General features: G+C 34.8%; 1 protein-coding gene across 19 annotated transcripts in view; it reads right to left on the reverse strand.

Annotated features, from left to right (window-relative positions):
- Positions 1 to 23,213, reverse strand: part of PARD3 (par-3 family cell polarity regulator) — a 728,954-nt gene that overhangs the window by 167,033 nt on the left and 538,708 nt on the right. For 12 of the 19 annotated variants that reach the window (XM_072651995.1, XM_072651989.1, XM_072651985.1 and 9 more), the window contains 2 exons: positions 18,605 to 18,715; positions 7,696 to 7,953 (listed from right to left, as the gene is read on the reverse strand). In XM_072651995.1, the coding sequence (XP_072508096.1) occupies positions 7,696 to 7,953; positions 18,605 to 18,715 (369 nt within the window). The remainder of the gene's footprint in view (positions 1 to 7,695; positions 7,954 to 18,604; positions 18,716 to 23,213) is intronic. The other 7 variants (XM_072651996.1, XM_072651994.1, XM_072651987.1 and 4 more) reach the window with 1 other exon arrangement.

The following is a 23,213-nucleotide window of genomic DNA, read 5'->3' on the forward strand; positions in this document are numbered from 1 at the left end:
ATGACAAATGTTGGACAAGATATGGGAAAAATGGAACACCAAAGCATTGTTGGTGGAGTTGTGACATGATCTAACCATTCCATAGAGCAATTTGGAACTATGCTGAAAGGGCTATAAAACCATACATACTATTCAATCAAGCAGTACTACTACTAGGTCTGTATCCCAAAGAGATCATAAAAAAGGGAAAAGGACCCACATGTACAAACATATTTATTGCAACTCTTTTAGGGGTGGTGAAGAATTGGAAACTGAGGGAATGATCATCATTTGGGGAATGGCTGAACAAGTTGTGGTATATGAATGTAATGGAATACTATTGTTCCATAAGAAATGATAAGCAGACAGATTTCAGAAAAACCTGGGAAGACTCAGATGAACTGATGCTGAGTGAACTAAGCATAACCAGGAAAACATTGTACACAAAAACAGTAACACTGATGTGCAATGACTAACCTTGAAAGACTTAGCTTTTCTCAGCAATGCAATGATCTAAGACAATTCCAAAAGCCTCATGACAGAAAATGCTACCCACATCCAGAGAAAGAACTGTGGAGTCTGAATGCAGACCGAAGCATACTATTTTCTTTTTTTCTTCTTTCTCATGGTTTTCCCCTTTTGTCCTTATTCTTCTTTCACAACATGACAAATGTAGAAATATGTTTACTATGATTGTACACATATAACCTATATCAGATTGCATGCCATCTTGGGGAGGAGAGAGGAGAGAAATGGGGAAAAAATTTAGAACTCAAAATCCTATAAAAATGAATGTTGAAAACTAAAAATAAATTAATTAAATAAAAAATAACATGACATTTGCACCAGGACATAGCTACTATGTAGCTACTATGGGACATAGTATTATGTATATACTAGGTAGTCTGTAACTGTTGAATTGAGTGTCTATTGTTTTGGATCAAAAAACTATTTAAGTTTGAGGAGAGCAACAGATCTCTCTCCCTACTCTTGCCTTTCAGAAATACTTAAAAAGTCACCTAAAGAGAAAAAAAGGGAGGAATTTGTATAGGGTAGAAAAAAAGAAAACAAGCCAATGGTTATCCAAATCTAGGACACAGGTTCAGGCTAAAAAGGCTCCAGTAGGTTTGCTAAATTTAAAAGGAATAGGTTTTAGACTGAGCCCTTCGTAAATTTTCCCCCAAAATCATCATCTAAACACTGTGAAATGCAATGGCAAATACCTCACAACAGGACGGTACAGAAATCCTCATGAATTTATATTAAAAGCTGTGTTATATTCCATCATCAAGAGTATGTGCATAAGTAGAAAAAAAATCAGCCCAAGACTAGTAAATACCTATCTAGTTGATTCATGGATTCAGACTCTCCTCCCCATGTATGATTCTTAGACCATTTGAGAGATAGATGTAAGCAGATAGGACACAATTAAAAACTGGAGGGTAAAAAGTGAATTACATATAAAGTGAGATTTTGTTTTACTCAGAAAATGTTAAACTAATGAAATGGTCACTTTTTCAGTAAAAGTAGGGGGAGAGAACCAAACCAGGAAAAAGCTAGGATATTATATACACACTTTTCTTTTTGCTCAACACTTGAAAACTGAAATAGTATTCTTGTATTATTGGGTTTTTATAGCACATTTAAATGAGGAACCTTTCTGAATGATAAGAAAAACATAATAACTATTGAATATCATTTCTTTAAATAAATTGTAGGTTCTGGTAATGCAAACAAAAAAAGAATCAAGCAAGAAGTCATTAAAATTGACTTTGATCTTCCTCTTAAGCCAACTGCCTTTGAGATTCCATTAGCAAGGCTGTTTGTGCTTCTTCAACCTCAGTTTCTTAGTAACTTCTCTAAATACCTCAGAACAACCAAAGAAAAGGAAATGAATTTGTTTTACCTGAAAAAAAAGTCTAACAGAGAACCTATTATTGTAGGTATGGCTTTACTTTATTGATGTATCCAGCTCTAATATCTCTCCTGAACTTCAGCTTAGCTTTAACTACTGTCTGTTAAATATCTCTATCCAAATGTCACACAGGTTTCTCAAACTCAACATATTTGAGATGAAACTCATATTTCTCTTCATATCCATCCTGATTCCTACTGAGAACACCACTAGTCTCCTCTAGAAACTTAGCAACCTTTAAGATATCCTTTACTTTTCCCTCTTGTTCATACTGCTGTAAGTCCCTTCCTCCCTTCATCACCCATCTCAATAAGTTGCTACACCTTGTGAATTCTACCTCCACTAAAATCCCTTAGATCTGTCTCCTCTTTTTACTCAGCCTTTACTTGGTTTAAGCCTCCATCACCTCTTGCTTGGACTATTGCAATAACATCCTAATCAGCCTCCAGTCTCTCTCCTCTCCATTCCATCCTCTATCCAGCTTTTAAACTGATATTTATAAAACACAAACCTAGATATCTCACTTTCCTAATAAAAAAATCTGCATTGGCTCACTATGTTCTCAAACATAAAATACACATTTCTCATCTTGGCATCTGAAGACCTCCAAAATACAACTCTCATTTACCTTTTCAGACTCATTTCACTTCGTATTATTCTATCAATTTCTTGATGGGGCAGTCAACCTAACCTTTTTGACATTCCCTGTACATGGCATCCCATCTCCCACCTTCATGCCTTCATATAGATGATCTTCCATATGTGGAAAAAATACCTTACTTGTCCCTTTCTTATAGGATTCCAACCTGACTTGAGAATGTCATTCAGCTGCCACTTTCTATATACTAGGTCTTTCCTGATGTCCCTACTTATGTCTATTCTCTCACTCCTGAAATTATTTTGTGTGGACTTCTGTTTACAATCTGCAAATATGCTACATTCTCTTTCTCCAAGTACCACATAAGCTCTTTCAGGACAGAAGCAGGGTTTTTTTTGGTTTCTTTATACTTCTTATCCCTACTAACATGCCTTGCATGAAATCTATGTTTAAGAAATATTAGATTACTACAGAGTTGAATTAATTTGAAATACCTCAAACTTTAAATTCAGATGGAAATACCAAGACACTTGATATCAAAATTCCTATAATTATTGTAAACACTCGGATATCCTTTCCTATGTCTACTATGAAATGTGAAGTCTGGACTCTCAATAATAGGACCAGAGGAGCAAGAGCTCTAGCAGGTTCCATACCAAGTTGGAAAGACCTCAAATATCAGCTCACAATGGGGTCTGTCTTATCATCTGAAGATCAGGCTAATGGGTCTAGAAAGCATCACCCAGGAAATGGATTATAGCAACTCATGAAGAAGTCATAATCAGGGCTAGGTTGAAATTCATGTAGGTAAAAGAAGTACTCACACTGTTGAAAGAACAAAGTATTCTGTACTTTCAGCTCAAAAACAAGGGTTCACTTTAACATATGCACATGCACGCACACACTCCAGTTTAAAAGGATTATTAAACATGTCCTATATGTCAGGGATACAAATACAATGAATAAAGCTTTCCTTACTCATGAGGAGTTTAACAGGTATTGGAATCAAATATTTCATATAATTGTAAAGAATGTCTGTTTTTTACCCCCATGGGACAAAATCATCCCTTATTTAGGACATTTTTATTTTATTTTATCTTTAAGATTTTTAAAAATATATATTTCTATATTACTTTACTATGAGTCTCACTATGATCAGATTTTAATTTATTAATTCTCAAGTAAAACAGCAATAAATATTACTCAATAAACAAAACAATGTCTAACTAAAGTGGCATTTGACATTTTGGTTAGAACAGCACATATACAATTCTGTGATAAGATCCTACATTTCAAAGATAGTCCATGCCTCATAACATCTCTCAGACAAAATTAGGTTTGTTTCACCTCCACATGAACATCTTTTGAAGTAACTGAATTCCAATTTTAATGGAAAAAAAGAGTCAGTTCACAGAGGTCTCTCCTTTTAAAATCAGCATTTCCCTCTTTAGTGGTAAAATGCATGCAAAAAGCATATGATTACGGTATTTATGTTTCCATTAAGGTGTCCTCAACAAGTTGGAGGAGTCTAGCCTACTATTTCCCTGCTACTTAGATTTACAGCACAGTGCCCATTTCAATTCAATTATATTTGAGGACAGCACACTATTGGTGGCAAATGATCGTATTGTGACAGTCAGCAAATATCCATGAGAGCCACTTCTCAGTGGGATCTTTTAACGATAGATTCCATTCCGTGGTTACACAAATAGGAATTTTTCAGTCTCCTTATGCAAATTAAAAATGATCAATTAGCATCCAAAGCATATTATACTTCCTAATGTACCTAAAATCTTAATATGTGTGAGCAACTTCAGGGCAGTATCCTCACCTCTTCAATGAAAGAATTATTTAAACAGAATTATTAGTTGGATCAGTGGTACATTGGTGATTGCCAAGGTATAACTTTGGCTAAAATGCAAACTGCAGTGACAGATTTCATAGCTGGACTGTCCACCAATCTCCTCTAAACAACTGTATCTTTTTGCCATAATTTTAATTTTGTTGAGCTCATGGTAGGGAGCAGAAGATCAAGATGGGAAAACACCCTCTCCTCCTCACGGAAGATCATCACTTGATGTGACCGGAATGCTCAGAATTTTACGGTGTTTGAAAAATCTGAGCCTCATTATGCTCCTATGGCATCAAGACTTGGTGTCTTCAAAGACTTTAGGCAAGTAAAAAAATGAAGATTTTTTGAATGATTAAAGTACAGTTTTCATTTGATTGATAGATTCTATTTTGGGGGGCTGCCTTCCCTCCCCTTCTCATCAGTTATTTCACCATCCTCATCGCTGACTTTATTTTAACCCAACTGCTGTTCTACCCCATGTTTATACCATAGAAGCAATTTCTAATCTCTCATGATGAATCTGAATAACGACAAGACTTAATTTCTTTTGAGAACCAGCTCATGGAACTGATATGATTGTATAGAGAATATTTAAAGACCAGTCTTTCCTGATTGAAGTGGTAGAGGGGAATTAAAGTCTCAAATTTCTATATGCACATCAAGAATCAGAGAGAAAAACTTTATTCAGTTCTATTTGATTTCCCTCTTTGGTCTGACATCTATGTAGCCACTCTATATTACTCTGAGACTGAAGCTACATTTGCAAAATAAGTGCTTTATATTTTAGGGTGGTGTCAAGCTCTAGGGATTGAGAAGAATGAAGAAAGATGATGAACTTTTGATTGGCAAGTTTCTTAGTTATTTGAAGATTTAATCTAGAAAGAGTTAGACCAGCCAAGTTATCAAAAGTAAGAGTTTACATTTATTTACTTCTTCAAAGTTTACAAAGCGCTTTCTTCACAAGATAGTGTGATGTACAAGTATCATTCTCCTCCCTTTACAGAGAAGGAAACCAAGGATAAGTGTTAAGTGACTTAATTGAATAAAACTAAGTGACTTCATAAGAGTCACATAGGTAGCACCAGTCAGCTCTTGAATTAAGTGTTCAAGACTAAGATCTTAGGATGCCACAAAGAGTGGCTCTTTCGATTATGTATATTACTTTTTAGGTGAAAAAAAAAAATAAATGTGCAATGCCAGAGTTGCTTAAGGAAGACGGTCTCCGGAAAAAAGACAAGACTGTCATCCCATAAAGTCTATAGTCAGAGAAATACACGGCTTTATCATTTCTATGGAAACCAAGGAGAGGAGGAGGCATTCACCAGCTGACAGGGGTCCTGAAAGATGAGGTCAAGTCAGGCCTAAACTTGTAGGCAATCGAGCAGCCTTGAGCAGGACAAACTTCACTTAGACTTCTGGTCTCGCTCAATCCCTCCCTTCAATCTTTGTATCCTAACACTTGAAGCTGGTTTCTCCCACAACCACTACCATCATTGCTCCTTAATAAGCTATAACTCTCTGGTGCTGACTTTACTTGTACCTTTGGCCCTTTCCATCTAATCAACCATGCCATCCTGTTCATCATGCAGTGGTGCTCCGGTAAAATGCAAGTGGCTTTAGGATAGATACTTTTTTTTTTCATTTTTGCCTTATAAAGGCAAAGCATTTAGCACTGAGACTGATGCACAGTTAAATACTTAATAAACGTAGAACTGAATTGCACTAACTTCTCCTATACTAGAATGTTTTATTACCAACAGCCTTTCTCTGTTGAGAGAAGAGGAGATCAAAGTCAATGATCATCCCAGTGGGTCTATATGGGCTATAAAAGGCTATTTCTCAGCATCCTGCTTACTGTTTTCACTGAGCTTCTTCAACAGGCTGAAAATAAAACTTTTTATATAATCAATGTGTACTTGTTTGTTAAAAACCTAAAACGCTGGTCATTTCTCAGTTACCTCTAAAAGTTTTAACTTTACCCAAACAATGCCAGTCCTTCTTTCTTCTGACCTAATATTTGTAGAATATTGAAATGTTATCTTTAGTAGTCCAAGGTTGCTGTTCCCACAGACAAGTCTATAACAAACCAAATTGTTTGCTTTTCAAATTTTCCTTGAAAACAACTTTCTTCACTTCTTGATTCATCTGCCATAGTTAATAATACAGCAAAGTGAGCCAGCTGAGTGATCAGACCAAAGGAGACTTACCACATAAGAATTCTTCAACCTTTAATGTTATCTTCCGGGTGCAATTAAGGACAACGTGTTTAAGTTATATAAAGAGACAAACCAGGAGAAAAAGGAAAGTCAAAATAGAAAATAAACTGAAATTCTTCTGTCATTTTGAGGGTTGTTTTTTTTTTCTTTTGAGAGCTGTTTAGACATAACTATGTTTTAAAATGCTTCTTTCTGGGTTTGCCAGAGGGTTAGCTGTAGCAGTTTCCAAACCTGAATTAAAAATAGCTGGAAGCAGCTGACTAAAGCACAGGTGATGTGTGCAACATGCAGTGATTAAACACAACTTTTATATGGTAGAGCAGGGAATTTCAATGTGTTAGTTTTGAATGCAACAAGCAAATTTAAAGTTCAAAGACCAGCTCACATGTAAAGTTACTATTATAGTTTCAGTAAATTGTCCATAAAAATGGCAGTCATCCACTAGGCAACAAGAAATAAAGACACTTCCTACAGAAGCTACCATGCTGGTGAAGGAATGAACGTACAAAGGCAAGGCAGTCTATTTTAAAGATGATCTATTTAAAGCTGGAAAGAAATATGTAGCCAATGAACCTTGTATTGAAATGGTACCCAAGGCTTTAAACACTCAAGAGTCTACCACGCTGTATTATCACCATCATTTTAAAAGTCGATCGTCTTCTACCTCATTACTAAATCCTATAGAGCAAAATCATCTTACATTAACAAATGTAGTACCTAATCACAGCTGAAACAAGTAGTGCCATTTCTCTGATTTCTTAAATAATTGCTCCAAACAGAATTCAAAGCTATTTCTTCTTCCTAGCAATAAAATGAAATACCTGATAAGCAGAGTAGCAATTATGATGGTGGGTTTTATTAGAGTGATAAACTAAAGGTTGAATCTCAGGTCCAAAACCATTTTAGAAATAAAATGAAATATGTGTGAATCATTAGAAAAGCCATCAAAATATATGCTGCTCATTCCATTAAGATAATTTGCGTGAACTCACTTTTTTTTCCTAACTCAAAGGCTTTTTAAAAGTCATTAATAAAATGCAGGTCTGTTTAGAATTGATGAACAATCAACTCCCTTAAAAAAAACTACAGGAAACTGAATTTTTCAGCCAAATATTGATTGATATCTGGTGCCTACCTGTCTACTGGTGAAGGTTTGGAATTTCGTGGCTTCTTTACTTGGGCATATAAAGCATCTGTGGTTTGTCCTTCTCTGGGGCTCTGGGGCCTGGCATTGAAAGTCATTGCCCCACTGTTGATAGAGGTTTCATAGGAAGATATTCCAGCATATGATAAGTCACCTTCACCACCAAGAGTCCGATTAAAATCATGGATTTCAGCATAGTCACGCTCTCGAGCTTGTCTTTCTCGAAATTCTCGAGTTTTGGCTTGAATCCTGTAAAATTAAAATAAAGATGGAATAACATAAGACTTCTCTTCCCTCTGATATACATTTAGACATTTGCATAGTTGTTCTCTCCCTCCCCTCCAAAATCGTGCATAAACCACTTCAGTTCAAGTAGGCAGGAGAAAGATTTTTGGAATGGAATATCTTTTAAGTTAGGCTGTCATGATAACGTCTAAGACAGAGATAGACAATGTGAGAATAGTTATGTCAGACACCTATTTTCTAAGACCCCACTATGTCCACAGTTTAAACTTCAAGGGTAGAAATATGACTAGGAAATCATCAGAGACAGACATTTTTGGGGGGAGGAGCATCTGCTTGGCATCATTTAGGAGCTTTAAGTAGCTAATAATTATTAAAACTACTGTTACAAGTGAATATTAGAATACAATTCCCAATTGGTTGCTACACACTAACCATGATAAATTAGTTATGAATTTCCATTACAATATGTAGCTTAAACATGAGTCTACATCATAAATACTTTATTAACAGTAAAAGAAACTCTTTGTTGAATTATGCACCAAGTACCTATTTGCTTTTTTGTGCAGTGTTTAAAGAAATGGGCAATCCCATAATTAAGGTTGGAGAAAGTATGTGTCTATTAAAAAAATACCTTGTATTACAAAAAAAAGAAAATATTTTAGACTAGTAGATGTAGATTTAAAAATAATTTAGGGTGGCATTTAGTATGTTAGTTTGGTGCAAAGTTATCTTCATATTGAAATGTTTTTCAATAATTTGTATCCTTCATAGACCTCAGTTGTAAGAATGTTGTTGATCATTATGAAGAAATTTGGTCATTTGCCTTAGATATGCATATGATTATATACGTATCTAACAATGAGATGTCAACACTGAGGGAAGGATGGAGGTCTGGCAATGGCGATCACAAAATCTTAGTTCAAGGTCTGCCTCTGAAACTAAAAGGGATCGTAGGTTTACAGCTTGAAGGAATCTTGAAGGCCAGTGAATCCAATCTCACCATTTTATAAATTAGGAAACTGAAGCACAGATACATTAAATGACTTGACCAGAATCACACAGCTAGCAAGTATCTGAGGTGGGATTTGAACTTAAGTCTTCAGGACTCCAAATTCAGTATTGTATCTTCTATGCTATGATAATTTATGACCCTAGGCAAGTCCATTAACTTTGACAAGCTTGAGACAGCTTTCTAAGACAATAATTTTCCAAGTTGCATTCACAGACCTAGGTAAAGACAGGCAGGCAGGCAGGCAGACAGACAGACAGACAGACACACACACACACAGACACACACACACACACACACACACACACACAATGATATGCCTACCATTTAAAAAAATATAGAAATGAAATTTTCTAAGTTTTTTGATAAACATTCTCCTTTACAGTGATTTTAATTTAGTTTCCCTTTATTTTTCTAACTTATGATGCAGAATCTGTAGAAGCAAGAAAGCAAAATATACCCTATGAGAAAATTAATTTTCCATCAGAAAAAAGACAATTATTTTTTTCTTTCAGGGTTGGAAGAGGTCTAACTGGTTTAGTACCTTTTCTCAATGGTAGAAGATAAGGACACTTCACCAGATTTTTGTCAAGATTTATTGGTTGACTCAATGAGGGTGGGTGGGCAGGGAGGGAGAGAATGTGGAACTCAAAGCTGTAAGAATGAATGCTTAAAAATTGTTCTAGCATGCAACTGGAAATTAAGCTATACAGGCAATAGAATATAGAAATCTGTTTTTCCCTACAGGAAATAGAGGGGAAGAGAGATGGAAGAAAGGTGGGTAATAGAAGGGAGGACAGATTGGAGGAAGGGGTGGATGGGATGCATGCTGTCCTGGGGTGAGGGGTGGGGAGAAATGGGGAGAAAATTTTGAATTCAAATTCTTGTGGAAGTGAATGTTAAGAAATGAAAAATAATTAAATTATATATAACACCCCACCCCCCAAAATTAAAAACAATAAACTCCTTTCCAACTTAGGCATTAGTGAAAAAAAGAAAAAGATTTATTGGTTGATCTTGAACTAACCAGGAGAAGCTTCTTCTTATTCCTTTGATTTTCTAGTTAGAAAATGGAGATATCACCTTCTACTTTGTTCAGAAGAAAAAACAGAGATATCTTGTGTCTCAAAGGAAAGTTAAATGTCATGAATTTCATCATGGATCAGAGGAAGACCTCAGATTCTTCTATCAACTTAGGTAAAGTTTACTTAAGATTTTAAATCTGTTTATTCATTTCCTAAATAGAAATTTTGCCACATATGACTTATGCAAAAATGATTCTCATTAAATACTTTGGGATCTATAAAAGGAAAGTGACTCAAGTAGAGAGGGAGCCTTAATATTTTGTACTATGCAGTCTTTATGACTGTTTTCATCCAGAAAGGGGAGCACATCGAGAGGCATGAGTTCAACTTTTCAACTCAATAGTGTGTTAATTTGAAGCCTAATTATGTCCACTTAGGTGACAACCCACTTAACTATAGCCCTGCTGATCATTAGCAAAGAAATAGCTAACCAACCATAATAACTGGAGTGACTGAGCATTTGTACCAGTTCCTGACAACATCTCAGTCCTTCGGAAGGACACTTTGGTAAGGAGTCTGAATGGAAAGTCTGAATTTGAGAGAATAGAGGAGTGTATATGTTGCTGATTTATTAGGCTCCAATCAGTGCTTGCTACTGTAAGAGAAGGTGTCAGTTGGTTTAAAAATGAGTGCGCACAGTCTGCACATAAGACATGATGTCTGTAACATTCAGTTTATTAAAAAGAAAATTATTTGAGTGTACCTGTGTAAACTGCTATGAAAGAATCATCCTCAAAGGAAGCATGGGCCTAAATAGTCCTCCCCAATTTCTACTATATTTCATTTCCATTTTATTACTGATGGGATTCCAGATTTCGAGACACTTCAGTCCCCAATTACAGAAAGACAATATGCACTGGAATAAATATATATTATATAACTTGAATCAATTCCTTGAAGAAATTGCTCAGTGACAGGAGTAGAATATAAGGTAATACTCATAAAGCCCATATCTTTAATCTCTTTTACCAACATCTGTTCATTATTACTAAAAGCAACTACACATAAGACCCAATAAACATAACAGCCACCTCTATTGTGCCTCTTAAAAACCATTGGTTTCCCCTCTAAGCACCACTAATATAAGAAATTACATTTTTAACTGCTTATCTCATAGCCACCAATGTGTTTTATGCCAAAAGTTATGAAAGCTGTCAGCGCTTTCCCCCCTGTGGCCCACACATATAATGAAAACATCAGAACCTTAAAAGTGTAGCATAAATGAAATCACAAAAGTAGCATTCTTATTGCAAAAGGCTAAAGCATGTGGTTGCTAAGCTCAGCTAATGTCTTCTTTAAAGTCCATTTTAGAAATTTGCATTAATGAAGTTTCTTGCTCTAACAGCCGTAGCAGGAAGGAGGTCGCAAAAACAAGGAAGGTGTTTTGTGGACTTACTTAATTTTAGTAGCAATTCTTAGGTGAAAGGAATGAAAGCACAGAAAAAATAGCTGCTATTATTTTTTGTTATACATGAAAATACCTATTATAAATGGTGGAAAGAGTGATATATCCAACAGTTTTGTGTTTGCATAATATACATTCTAATTCTTCATAAGGAAGCAAATATTTGGCCCAGGGGAGAAAAATTGTAGGTCTTCTAATAAAAATACTATGGTCTCTAATGGGAACTCTTTAAAGATATTAAGAGAGTATCCCAACTGTCCAACCCAAACTCCAGCTGATCCTTTAATGGTTCCATATGGTCAGCATTGCAAGATGACACCCTCTGTATTCTTTTATTGTGACTCCCTCCCCATTCCTGTCACAAAATATCTCTACAATATTGGAGTCCCTCATCTTTCTTAACAGCAAGGGAGCTGCTAAGAATTATATATACCCCCATTTTCCTTAGGTCAAATTTCCACATTAAACTTAGCTGAATGAACATTCCCTTCTGGAAAAGAAAACTGGTTTAAGTAATTTCTACCAGCAATACCAACCAAACTCTCTCATCTGCATTATGTACCACTTCCTTAACTTTCATATATGTTGAATTTGGAAGTGATAAAATTTGGAACATTTTATCTGTTTTTTTTAGTTATTAAAGAATTTATCATTTGAGCTTAATTGCTATGAAATAAATATTCACACATTTCCTTTTTTTTTTTTTTTTGCCAAGTATTTGTCCCTTCCATTATGATAATGAAATTGCCTTGAACCTGCATGGAAAATAATACACAAAATAATGTAATATACTAAATAAAGCAATAAGGTTAATTTCTTTCCTGCTGTCACTAAATTCATGCTAACAGTCTCTCTTCAGCTTGACATCAATTAATGATTTTAATTCCAGGCTCTTGTCACAGTGTTCACCACCCTTTCCTCTAATTAAAATGGATGATGCATGATGAAGAGAAAACACAAGACTTCTGTTCTTATAACATTTCTATTCATTAGGATTTTTGCTTTTCCAACAAATGGCTCTTAGCTCTAGAGCCACTAGAAAAAGATGAAAAGAAGTTTATTATGACTATGAGGTATGAGTCCTCAAACCCTTAGGAAGGGCATGAAATGTGAAACTCTTGACTACAGAGAGATCTAACTCCACAGAGATGGAAAAAAAGGGTTTTTTAATTACTGAATTACATACCAAGTACCCTCCCATTCAAAGCTGTAGTGTCACACAGTAGTAAAGACACTTGGTGGGGAAGCCTTAAGACAATGGAACTTGATTATGGTTATCTTTAAAAGGTATCTTTGCTGAACATTAATGTATCAGGAAAAATGCCCCAAGGATATCTTGAGGAAAGTTGTATGGAGTAAGATGACATGAGTATGTTAAGCTAATAAGACAAAAATTATTCTTTTTTTCAGATTGTGGAATGCCACATAGGTTAAACAGTATCTAGGCTTCCTCTTTATTAACAAATCTTTTGCAAAAAAAAATTAAGTTGCATTATCATCCGGCGTTGGCTTTTAACAATGAAAATCTTAGATTCTGTTGTATCTGCAATATCTTAGTCTATCAACCTCTAATTTCTGTATTTATAAAATAGCATTTTGGAAAATCACTGAACATTGCTGAAATTTGTAGTGGAGTGAGGTTTTGCATTAGTCAACTAGAAGGAATGATCTTATTTATTAACAACTTTTCATCAATGTATTGACTACTCCATACATCCTGCCTCTGTGGAATACCAACAAATATCAAACAACAGAAAGGCTGGAGCTCAACTAATAATCCCTTTGGTTTTTCCTCCTAAGCAAACAAAGGCTGTTATCACAGTGAGAATTATCACTTAGATGCCTGTGTAGAATTCCTTAAAAAAAATGCAGATCCTTTCAGATACAAGATCTAAACTGAATTTCTTGTGTTGGTGATACATTCAAATATTTGAATGGGAATTCAACATCATAGAAGCAGTAGGAAAAGTTGACAGGAGGTAAAATCTACTGATCAGATAAATATTCCCTGAAACACGTTTCCAATCTAAACCATTTGTTCTGTATCAAATCTTATAAACAACTGAGAGCTAGAAGGGGCTTTAGAGGTCCATGTAAATGATCCTGGGACATGGTTCTAAAATATGAAAATCCAGTTGAATCAGAAGGTGGGAATCATAGCTCTGCCAAAACAATACCAATGGAGTAGGTAGAAAATCTAGGCATTATATGTAAGAGGAAGGTAAATTTTGGAATTCCCATTGTAAAAGAGACAATGTATTCAATTACATTAGAAGTCGTCTCAGCTTTTCAAGGTTTATAAGGCAATCCAGACTTGAGGAGTTTTATTAGAGACAAATCATGTTGGATTGGAAGCTTATTAATGACAGTGATAACCTGGCATTTACATAATGCTTTAGGGTTTGGAAAGTACTTTATATTCATTAATTACTTCTGATACTCACAACAATCCTATGAGTCATATGCTTTTATCCCCATTTTACAGATAGGAGAGGATAAGTGACTTGTGCTAACATCACACAGCTTATGAGTTGAGCCTGGTTCTTCATGATTCTAAGCCTAACCATCACTCTCCTATGCCAAGCCTCTAGGGACAACTCTTCAGAACTATTAGTGGCAGGTACTCTATTACACTGTTGGTGGATGTCTTGGCAATATTTTCTGAAGCACACACAAACTGAATACACAAGTTATAAAAATGATCATATCTTATGACCCAGTGAGCCTTTTATGAGAACTATACCCTAAGGAGGTTATTAAAAAAAGAATAAAGACCTATCAAGACAAAGAATTGTCATTGTTGATTTATTCATAATGGCAAAAACAAAACAAGAAAACTCAAAACAACCTATCTTCAGCATCAGAGGGTTGACTACATGTGATATGGGCTCCCAATGTCATAGAAAATGACTGTAGCATTAAAAAGACAAATAAGAGAAATAGAAAAGTGAACACAGGAGAATCAGAAACACACCCTGACTACACAAGAAACAACAAAAGTGACTCTATCAGGGCATAGATGGAAAAGGGATTTGTAGAAGACAGAGCAAATGAGATCTTGCGCTCTTTGTCTTTCTGTCTCTGTCTCTTTTTTTCTCTTTGTCTTTCTGTCTCTGTCTCTTTTTTTCTCTTTGTCTCACTCTATTCCTCCCACCTAAAAATGTATATATCTGTATATTATATTATATATATATATATATATATATATATATATATATATATATATATATATATATACATATATATGTATACACATACACAGAGGGGAGAGAAGAATGGTGAAAGAGAATTCAAGAGAGATCTATCTATCTATATATGAATTGTTCAGATTTGGGATTTTTTGTAAATTTTTAACTTGAATACTCAAATGATCTGAAATCTCATCAACTTTGGAGTTCCCTCCATTGGTGTAGATCATCTTGTGTGGTTCTTGTTCATGTCCTCCCCAAACTTTCTCCTTAACATACTGGAAGTCTCCACCAAAGCTCTACTCTGGTGCCTCATGATGTCACGAAAGTGACTTCTTTGATGTTATTGCAGCAGAGGAAAAGTTGTAACAGTTTTCTATCATTCCAGAAAACTCCTTAGTTTGGCTCTAGGAGCAAACTGAGAGTTTCTGAAGACCAGTTCCACTAATCATGAAGAGGTACAAAGCCAGTAGACTGGTCACCAGATGATGAAAGTTTCAGAGGCCATCATAACCCATACAATAGGAAAAAGTAAAAAAATAAATAAACTCTGCAAAAATAATATACAAAATCATAGAAAACTATAATAATGAATCAAGAAATTGGATTCAATTCACTGGTAATCAGTATTAAAACAAGAATAGCTCATGGACTGGAAAATAGCAGTCTAATTTTAGTTCTTATACCAACCAACTTAGTTTTCCTCAGTCATTCATTAAAAAAGAGTGTAGATTCCATCTCAGATGCAGCAAAATTAATTCAAGTCAACATCACAGCAGAGAGATGAGTACATTTAAGCTAAGGTTTAAAGTATTAAAGAAATTAAAACATAATAAATACTAATAATATTATTACCTGGTTCAATAAGTGATAAAGTCCCATACATTATTTAGATGATCTATCTTATACAATCTATGAGAGTTTAGAGAAAATATTCTTGTAAAATATTATTTAAATACAAAGTCAAAGTATAATAATTCTTAAATTATGGGCATAATTGATTTTTTAATGGACCACTCATTTGTTCTCTGACCCCTCAAGGATTTTGATCCTAAGCTTTTTACACATAGATTCATTATGACCAATAGAGTTCCCGGAAGTATTGCATCATTAGAGGTGCCAAGCTAGAGATTACTAGCCAAAGAGAGATGAAATGAACCATATTGCAGACCAATAAATGTTACAGCTATAGCCATGAGGTAGAAACCATAGTTGGGTGGAAATATTTTACTCTGTTCTCCAAAAATATTTTAAAACTTTTGATTAAAATGCTAAAACTATACTGAAGTACAGCCTTTATGAAAAGAAATGAGGTAATATATCAAAAGGGTAAATAATGGTATAGTTTAGAAGAGTTCCCCTTTTCATATAGTTGTCAAGACTGGGGAGTGGACATCACTTCTTTCTACTGCTTCTCCGTTGGGATCAGATTGCATTCTTCCCAAACGATATGCTGACAATTCCAAACTTGCATACACCAAGAATACATGCTTAGGCAATCACAGATACATTTTTTGCATGTGCTATGGAAAATGTCATTCTCTTCAGGATAGAAATCTCTAGTTTAAGTCAATAAAATACTGCTATATATAAACTGAAAATTATGAGGAGGTAGGTATGCATATGGGGAGTCTATTGGTATAAGAAAGGAAACACAAAATGGCTCACGATTAGAAAGTTGGAAAAAACCAGTAAAATCCATAGAGACTCAGATTATAAATCCAAGCCCTGTATATATAACTCATAAGATATTTAAATGTTGCATATTTCATTTTCTCCATCTGCAAAATAGGACTGATCATCATGTGTAACTTCAATATAATGCAAAGGTTATTAGGTTGTTTAACAAGACAAATTTCTATTCAAATCCTTCTGAAATTTGAGACAAGGAAGTAACAGACTTAAATGCCCCCACCTCTAATTAATATATTCTCCCTCCTGGGCTATTGCTATAGGTTGTTAACTATGTTTCTTGTCTCTCCTTCTTGAATCAATCTTCCATACAACTACAACCGTAATGTTCCCAATACTAATATGTCAATGTCACTGCTCTTCTTAAGATGTTTCAGTGGCCCCCTAGGTCTTCTAGGATAAAATTCAAACTCTTCTCTCATTGGTTTTTAAAGGTCTCTTAAATAATCTGTTCCCACCTCTACTACAAACAATCTTAACTATGTTGTTTTGTGAAATCTACATTCTGGATTATTTCCTGTCTTCCTGTACTCAAGGGACATTTACTAGTCTCCCTCTCCCCTCGTGATTATTGTCCACTTGCACTGTGTATGTATGGGTGTGTGTATACATGTACGTGTATGTGCATTTACATAGTTATTTTCATGTTGTCTCCCACTAGAATGTGAGCTTTGAAATCAGAGACTTTTTTTTTCATTTTTTCATATCCCTGGTGCTTAGCACAGTAAGAATTTAAAACATACTTCTTAACTAACTGAATGTTGTCATACAAGAGATTGTATCTTTCCTCTACATGCCTAGAATGTTTTCTGCCCTGTCTCTTAAGTCTTTTCTCATTCCCAGTCATTACTGCTCTTTTTATCACCTCACCCTAACTTACTTGTTTTGTATTTACTTATCTGGCTACATGTTAGATTGTAAGTTCGTTATGGGCAAGGACTAACTTTTGCCTCATTTTTTATATTCCCAGCATTTAGCACAGTGCCAGGCACATAGTAGGTGTTTAATAGATGTTTACTGATTTGCCCAGTTGAATGTGATATCCCTGAAGGTAGGGACTATTTTTTTTATTTCCCAGCACCTAGTACATTGCCTGACCTAGAGTAGGTATTTCATAAATGCTTACTGAATTTAGATGTTTATATTATGGCTCTCACTTCAAGGTAATGAATTTCTCATTGTTCTTCCCAAAATGAGTCATGCAGATACTACCTTGATCTTAGGGCTAGTCTTGGCTTTGTTATATGCTAACTAGCTCTGATTCAAGCTATCAGCATTTCTCTTTTTAAAATGGGATGTAGTTGCTCTCTGTCCTATTCTGAGAGGCATTACAAAGAATAAAAAATAAAAACAGAGCAGCCTGAAACTTCTAGAAGAAAGATGGTATTTAATATTTATGCTATTTAATTTCCCCACGCTTCTTTAAAAAGAAGGTTGAAAACACTCCCACCCACATGGAAATATGCCCAGAACAGAGCTTCTTATTTCCATATTACTACCACGGGAAAGTCTGGAATCACTGAGAATGTTTGAAGGCATCTATTTAGAGACACTTTAAAGAAATAATTTCAATTTCTTTAGTATTATAACTTTAAAGATATTGAAAAATGAATTATAATATACCTGGCTACTAATATTAATAGGGAAAACATAGAATTTTTTAAGTAGAAAATAGCAATACAGACAAAAGATTGAGATACAGGTAATTTTAAAAAAACTAGATTTAAAAGGCAACAGAGGTGGAAGGGTGAACAAGAATGATATGTTATAATTTCTTTATAAATTAACATTTTTAAATGTAAAGTATTTAAAACTTAAAATGTATAAATTAAAATGTAAAACATTTTGAAATATAAAATTTAGTAAAAATTCCTTTAAAAAATCAAGTCCTATAAAAAGGTATGTAATCAACTATTCTTTTCTATTACTTAGGTGAAGTTTACAGCATTTTTGTGGATTTTAAAATTGTCTAGAATTCATAATCCATTGAATTGTTCAGATTTGCTCACACAACTACTAGCTACTATTACCTTCTGTGTAAAAGATCTTGAAGAGAGGTACCCAAACTGTCTTTGATTCCTCAGGTGAATTCAGTATTTCTGTCTTTCTTGACATTATGCTGATTCTACAAGCATCAATATTTGAATCATCAGGCAGCAGAGGCATATATGAAATTTGTTTGAAGGCAAATACCTCGTGTGTGTGTGTTTTTTTAAAGAAGAAAACAACAAAAAAACCTCCCTCTAAAGAGGTTTAATCAAATGCTTTAATCTACCTCTCCTGTTCTTGCTTCATTCGTATTCTCTCCTCTTCTGAAGTAAGGGCTTCCTGTACTTTTATTTTACCCGATTTCTCAATCTTGTCATCTTTTCGATGTTTGCCAAACCTGTTAATAACAAAAAATCTAACTTGTCAATTCAACCAAAATGAGTTTTCTTTCTCCTTTCATAAAGATATATATGCACTCATAGAAATATGAGCTACCTCTTAAGGGGGAGAATAGAGATGCTCAAATCTCTTGCAGTGTTATTCAGTACTGATATATCTCATTCAAATTCTTTCCCTTCATTTTTAATAATCTTCCAAACAGAACCATTTTGGAGTATATGGAGTTCACTCTTTTTGTCATGAGTAAAAAAAAAAAATTGAGTCGTATTTATTAAATATTCAATTAACTTATATGCATTCTAAACAGTCCTGCTATTGGAAGATGGAAATGAAAGTTAAATTGGCAATGTTATTGGGTCTTTTTTCCTCACTTTAGGAGCTACAAAAGATAATCCACACTCATCTATTTAATAATCTCCTCATAAACAACCAGGCTTCTTTATTTCCATAGGCAAGTTTATTGGACACATTCATCATAGTTGAAAAACTGACAAACAAGGCCATGTTTGTAAGGTTTAAAGTACAAAAGATAATTTACATTGCTATAATACCTCATGCTTATTAAATCGGAAGTTTTAAGGCAGTCTCATCAAATGTTCTCTGAAATCTGATGAAAAGAGATCACGAATTGTGGCATCTTTGACTTGGAAACTCACATCTGAAGAAAAATACAGTTTACTAATAAAGGCAACGACAAGGTATGTGACTCAAAATTGGTCATCTGCTGAAATGAAGCTGCTTAAGAGCAAGCTGAGTTTGTACATCCCAAAAAACTCTGAAACTCCCTACATATCTTAAAAATGCCTTTCCTTGGCTCTTTTGTTTTCTCTCATTCAAAGCACAAAACACATCCAGAATGTTTGCAATATAAACCCTCCAATAATATTGATCTGTAGTCACTGTTCATAGATAATATTACAAAAAAAGGGAAGTTTTTGAGAATGGTGATTTAATAAAAAGCCTGTAAATACATGTAGTATGGTAAGTACTTTTCTTAGGAGGAATATTCTTTAGGCTTTCTAGGACTTAAAAGGTTACCCTCATCATTAATCATTTCCAAAGGGAAGAGTAAGACTAGTAAAGTGGGAAGAAGGCATCAGAAAAGGTACAGAGCCCAGGTGGTTAAAAAACAGAAAGCAAAACACTTTAATAAAGAGTAGCTCTGAGGGTGGAATGTAATCCAATCCATATCAGCATAAATCTGGTTTTAAATACAGGCTACAAACCAATGCTGAAGGGTACTGATTGTTTTTAATCATTGCATGAAATTATACACTAGTGACAAATTAAATCTTCAAAAGTGCTAATAAGAGCAAAAGAATGACAAATTCTATCATTAAAATAGAAAAAGAAGAATAGAACACTCTACTTCTACAAATGCACATGCCTTTTCAGCTTAGGACCTGACCTTCTACTTTATACAGAAAATTGAAGGTATCTTCTCCTCTCTTCCTTATTCCACAATTTGACTTCAACCCTCACTATTTCTGTATTTACTCCTTTTTCTGATGAATTTGTTGTACAGTCATTTCTCAGTTGTGTCTCTTTTTGACCCCACTGGGGGTTTTCTTGGCAAAGATGCTGAAGTGGTTTGCCATTTCCTTCTCCAGCTCATTTTACAGATGAGAAAACGGAGGGAGAGTTTAGTGACTTGCCCAGGGCCATACAGCTAGTAAGGGTCTGAGGCTGGATTTGCACTCATGAAGATGAATCTTCCTAACTCCAAGCCCGCTGCTCTATCCGCTGCACCACCCAAGAGGTAGGTTTACTCTTTACCAAGGACAACTTCTTCATATTTACGTACGAATCCATGCCATTTCATTTCCTCTCCAATAAATTATGTGCCTTAACTGTCTATTTGTGTCTCTTTCTTTCCTTTGATTTCTCTATCTCATTCAGTCTTTCTCTATCAACTATTTCAGAAGCTGTAGCTTAGAAACATATCTAAGTCTCCAACATTATAGAAAAGCTTTTCTAGATCCTCCTTTCTCTACTAGTGACCATCCATTATCACACTCCCCTTTCTCAACCAAACTATTTGAGAAAGCCAACCATTTCCTTTGCTGTCATTCTTTTCTTAAGCCTCTGCAATATGGCTTCTGATTTCATCACAATTAAAATTATGTTGTTTACTTAATATTTTCCCCCACTACATGTAAAAACAATTTTAACATTTTTTTTTATTCTGAGTTCCAAATTTTCTCTTGTCTTTCTTCCCCTCCCCTCTCATTGAGAAGGCAAACAATTTCATATAGATTGCACATGTGCAGACATGCATGTCGCAAAAGAAAACACAGGACCACCACTACCTCAAAATGGTACAAAATAGAATGCTTCAATCTGCACTCAGACTCCATCAGTTTTTTTCCTCTGGAGGTAGATAGCGTCATAAGTCTTTTGAAATTGTCTTGGATTATCATATTGCTAAGAATATCTAAGTCATTCACAGTTGGTCATCTGCCTTTTGCCTGATTCTACTCATTTTACTTTGTATCAGTTTATGTAAATCCCTCCAAGTTTTTCTGAGATCATCCTGTCCACCATTTCTTATTGCACAGTAGTATTCTATCACAATCATAAACCACAACTTGTTCAGCCATTCCCCATTGATGGGCATCCCCTCCAAGTCTTTGACAGCATGGGAACCCCTGCTAGAAATATTTTTGTACATAAAAGTCTTCTTCCTTTTTGGTGTTTTATCTGTTTGGGATACAGACCTAGCAGAGGTGTTGCTGGGTTAGAGAATATATGTGGTTTTGTAGCTCTCTGTGGTTCCAAACTGCTCTACAGAATGGTTGAATGAGTTCCTAACTCTACCATTCGTGTCTCAATTTTCCCACAATAACTCTAACATTTGTTATTTTCCTTTTCTGTCATAATAGCCAATTTGATAAATGTGGGGTGGTACTTCAGAGGTTTTATTAAATTTGCATTTCTTTAATCAATAGAGATACAGAGCATTTTTTCATATGACTATAGATACCTTTACTTTCTTTGAAAGCTGTCTGATCATATCCTTTGATAATTTATCATTTGGGGGATGACTCATATCTATTTTTTATAAATTTGACTCAGTTCTCTATATATTTGATAAATGAGGCATTTATCAGAGAAACTTGCTGCAATTTTTTTACATAGTTATGATAATTAACTGTATTTTCATATTTCCCCATTTATTCTCTCTCTCTCCCCGCCCTTCACCTTGTGCATTCTCAAAGTTATTTTGCTTTTTGCTACCACATCCCACAATTCACCCTGTCTTCTATCAGCACTCTGACCTCTTCCTCTCCAACTCGAAAGATAGATTTCTATACCAAAGTGAGAATATATGTTACTCCCTCTGTGAGCCAATTTCAATGACACTAGGGTTCATATATCTCTCCCCCACTTCCCCATCTTCACCTCCACTGTAAAAGCTGTTTTCCACCTCTTTTGTGTGAGATAATTTATCATCCCATGCTACCTCTCCCTTTCCCCCAGTGCATTCCTCTTTCTCACCCCTTAGTTTTTAATAGATAATCATCCCATCATATTCAATATACACCATGCACTCTGTCTATGTATATTCCTTCTAACTGCCCTAATAATGAGAAGGTTCTTAGGAATTAAAAGTATCATCATCCAATGTAGAAATATAAACAGTTTAACCTTATTGAAGCCCTTTTGATACGTTTTTTCTGTTAACCTTTTTTTAAATTTTTCTCTTGAGTCTTGTATTTGAAAGTGAAATTTTCTATTCAGCTCTAGTCTTCTCATCAGGAATGCATGAAAGTTCTCTACTTTACTGAATATCCATTTTTTCCCCCTGGAGGATTATACTGAGTTTCGCTGAGTAGGTGATTCTTGGCTGTAACCCTAGAGCCTTTGTCATTTGGAAAATCATATTCCTGGCCCTCCAGACCTTTAATGAAGAAGCTGCTAAATCTTGTATTATCCCAACTGTGGCTCTATGATATTTGAATTGTTTCTTTCTGGCTGTTTGCAACATTTTCTCCTTGACCTGAGAGCTCTGGAATTTGGTTATCATATTTCTGAAGGTTTTTATTTTGGGATTTCTGGGTTCTTTCCATTTCTATCAGGTCAGTTTTTTCTCAATAATGTCTTAAAAGATGATGTCTAGGCTTTTTTTTTTAAACCACAGCTTTCAGGTAGTCCAGCAATCCTTAAATCATCTCTCTTTGATCTATTTTCCAGGTCAATTGTTTTCCAAAGAGATATTTTACATTTTTTCCTATTTTTGAAATTAATTTGATTTTTTATTTTCATGCTTCTTGATGTCTCATGGGATCATTATCTTCCATTTACCCAGTTTTAATGTCTATGGAATGATTTTCTTCATTTTTTGTACTTCATTTTCCATTTGACCAATTCTACTTTTTCAGGACTTTTTTTTGTTTTTTGTTTTGTTTTGGCAAGGCAATTGAGATTAAGTGACTTGCCCAGAGTAACACATCTAGTACATGTCAAGTGTTGCTAGTGCTGTTATCAACTGAGCC

The sequence above is a fragment of the Notamacropus eugenii genome, chromosome 3, assembly GCF_028372415.1.
Source record: "Notamacropus eugenii isolate mMacEug1 chromosome 3, mMacEug1.pri_v2, whole genome shotgun sequence".
In the NCBI taxonomy this organism is placed as follows: Eukaryota; Metazoa; Chordata; class Mammalia; order Diprotodontia; family Macropodidae; genus Notamacropus; species Notamacropus eugenii.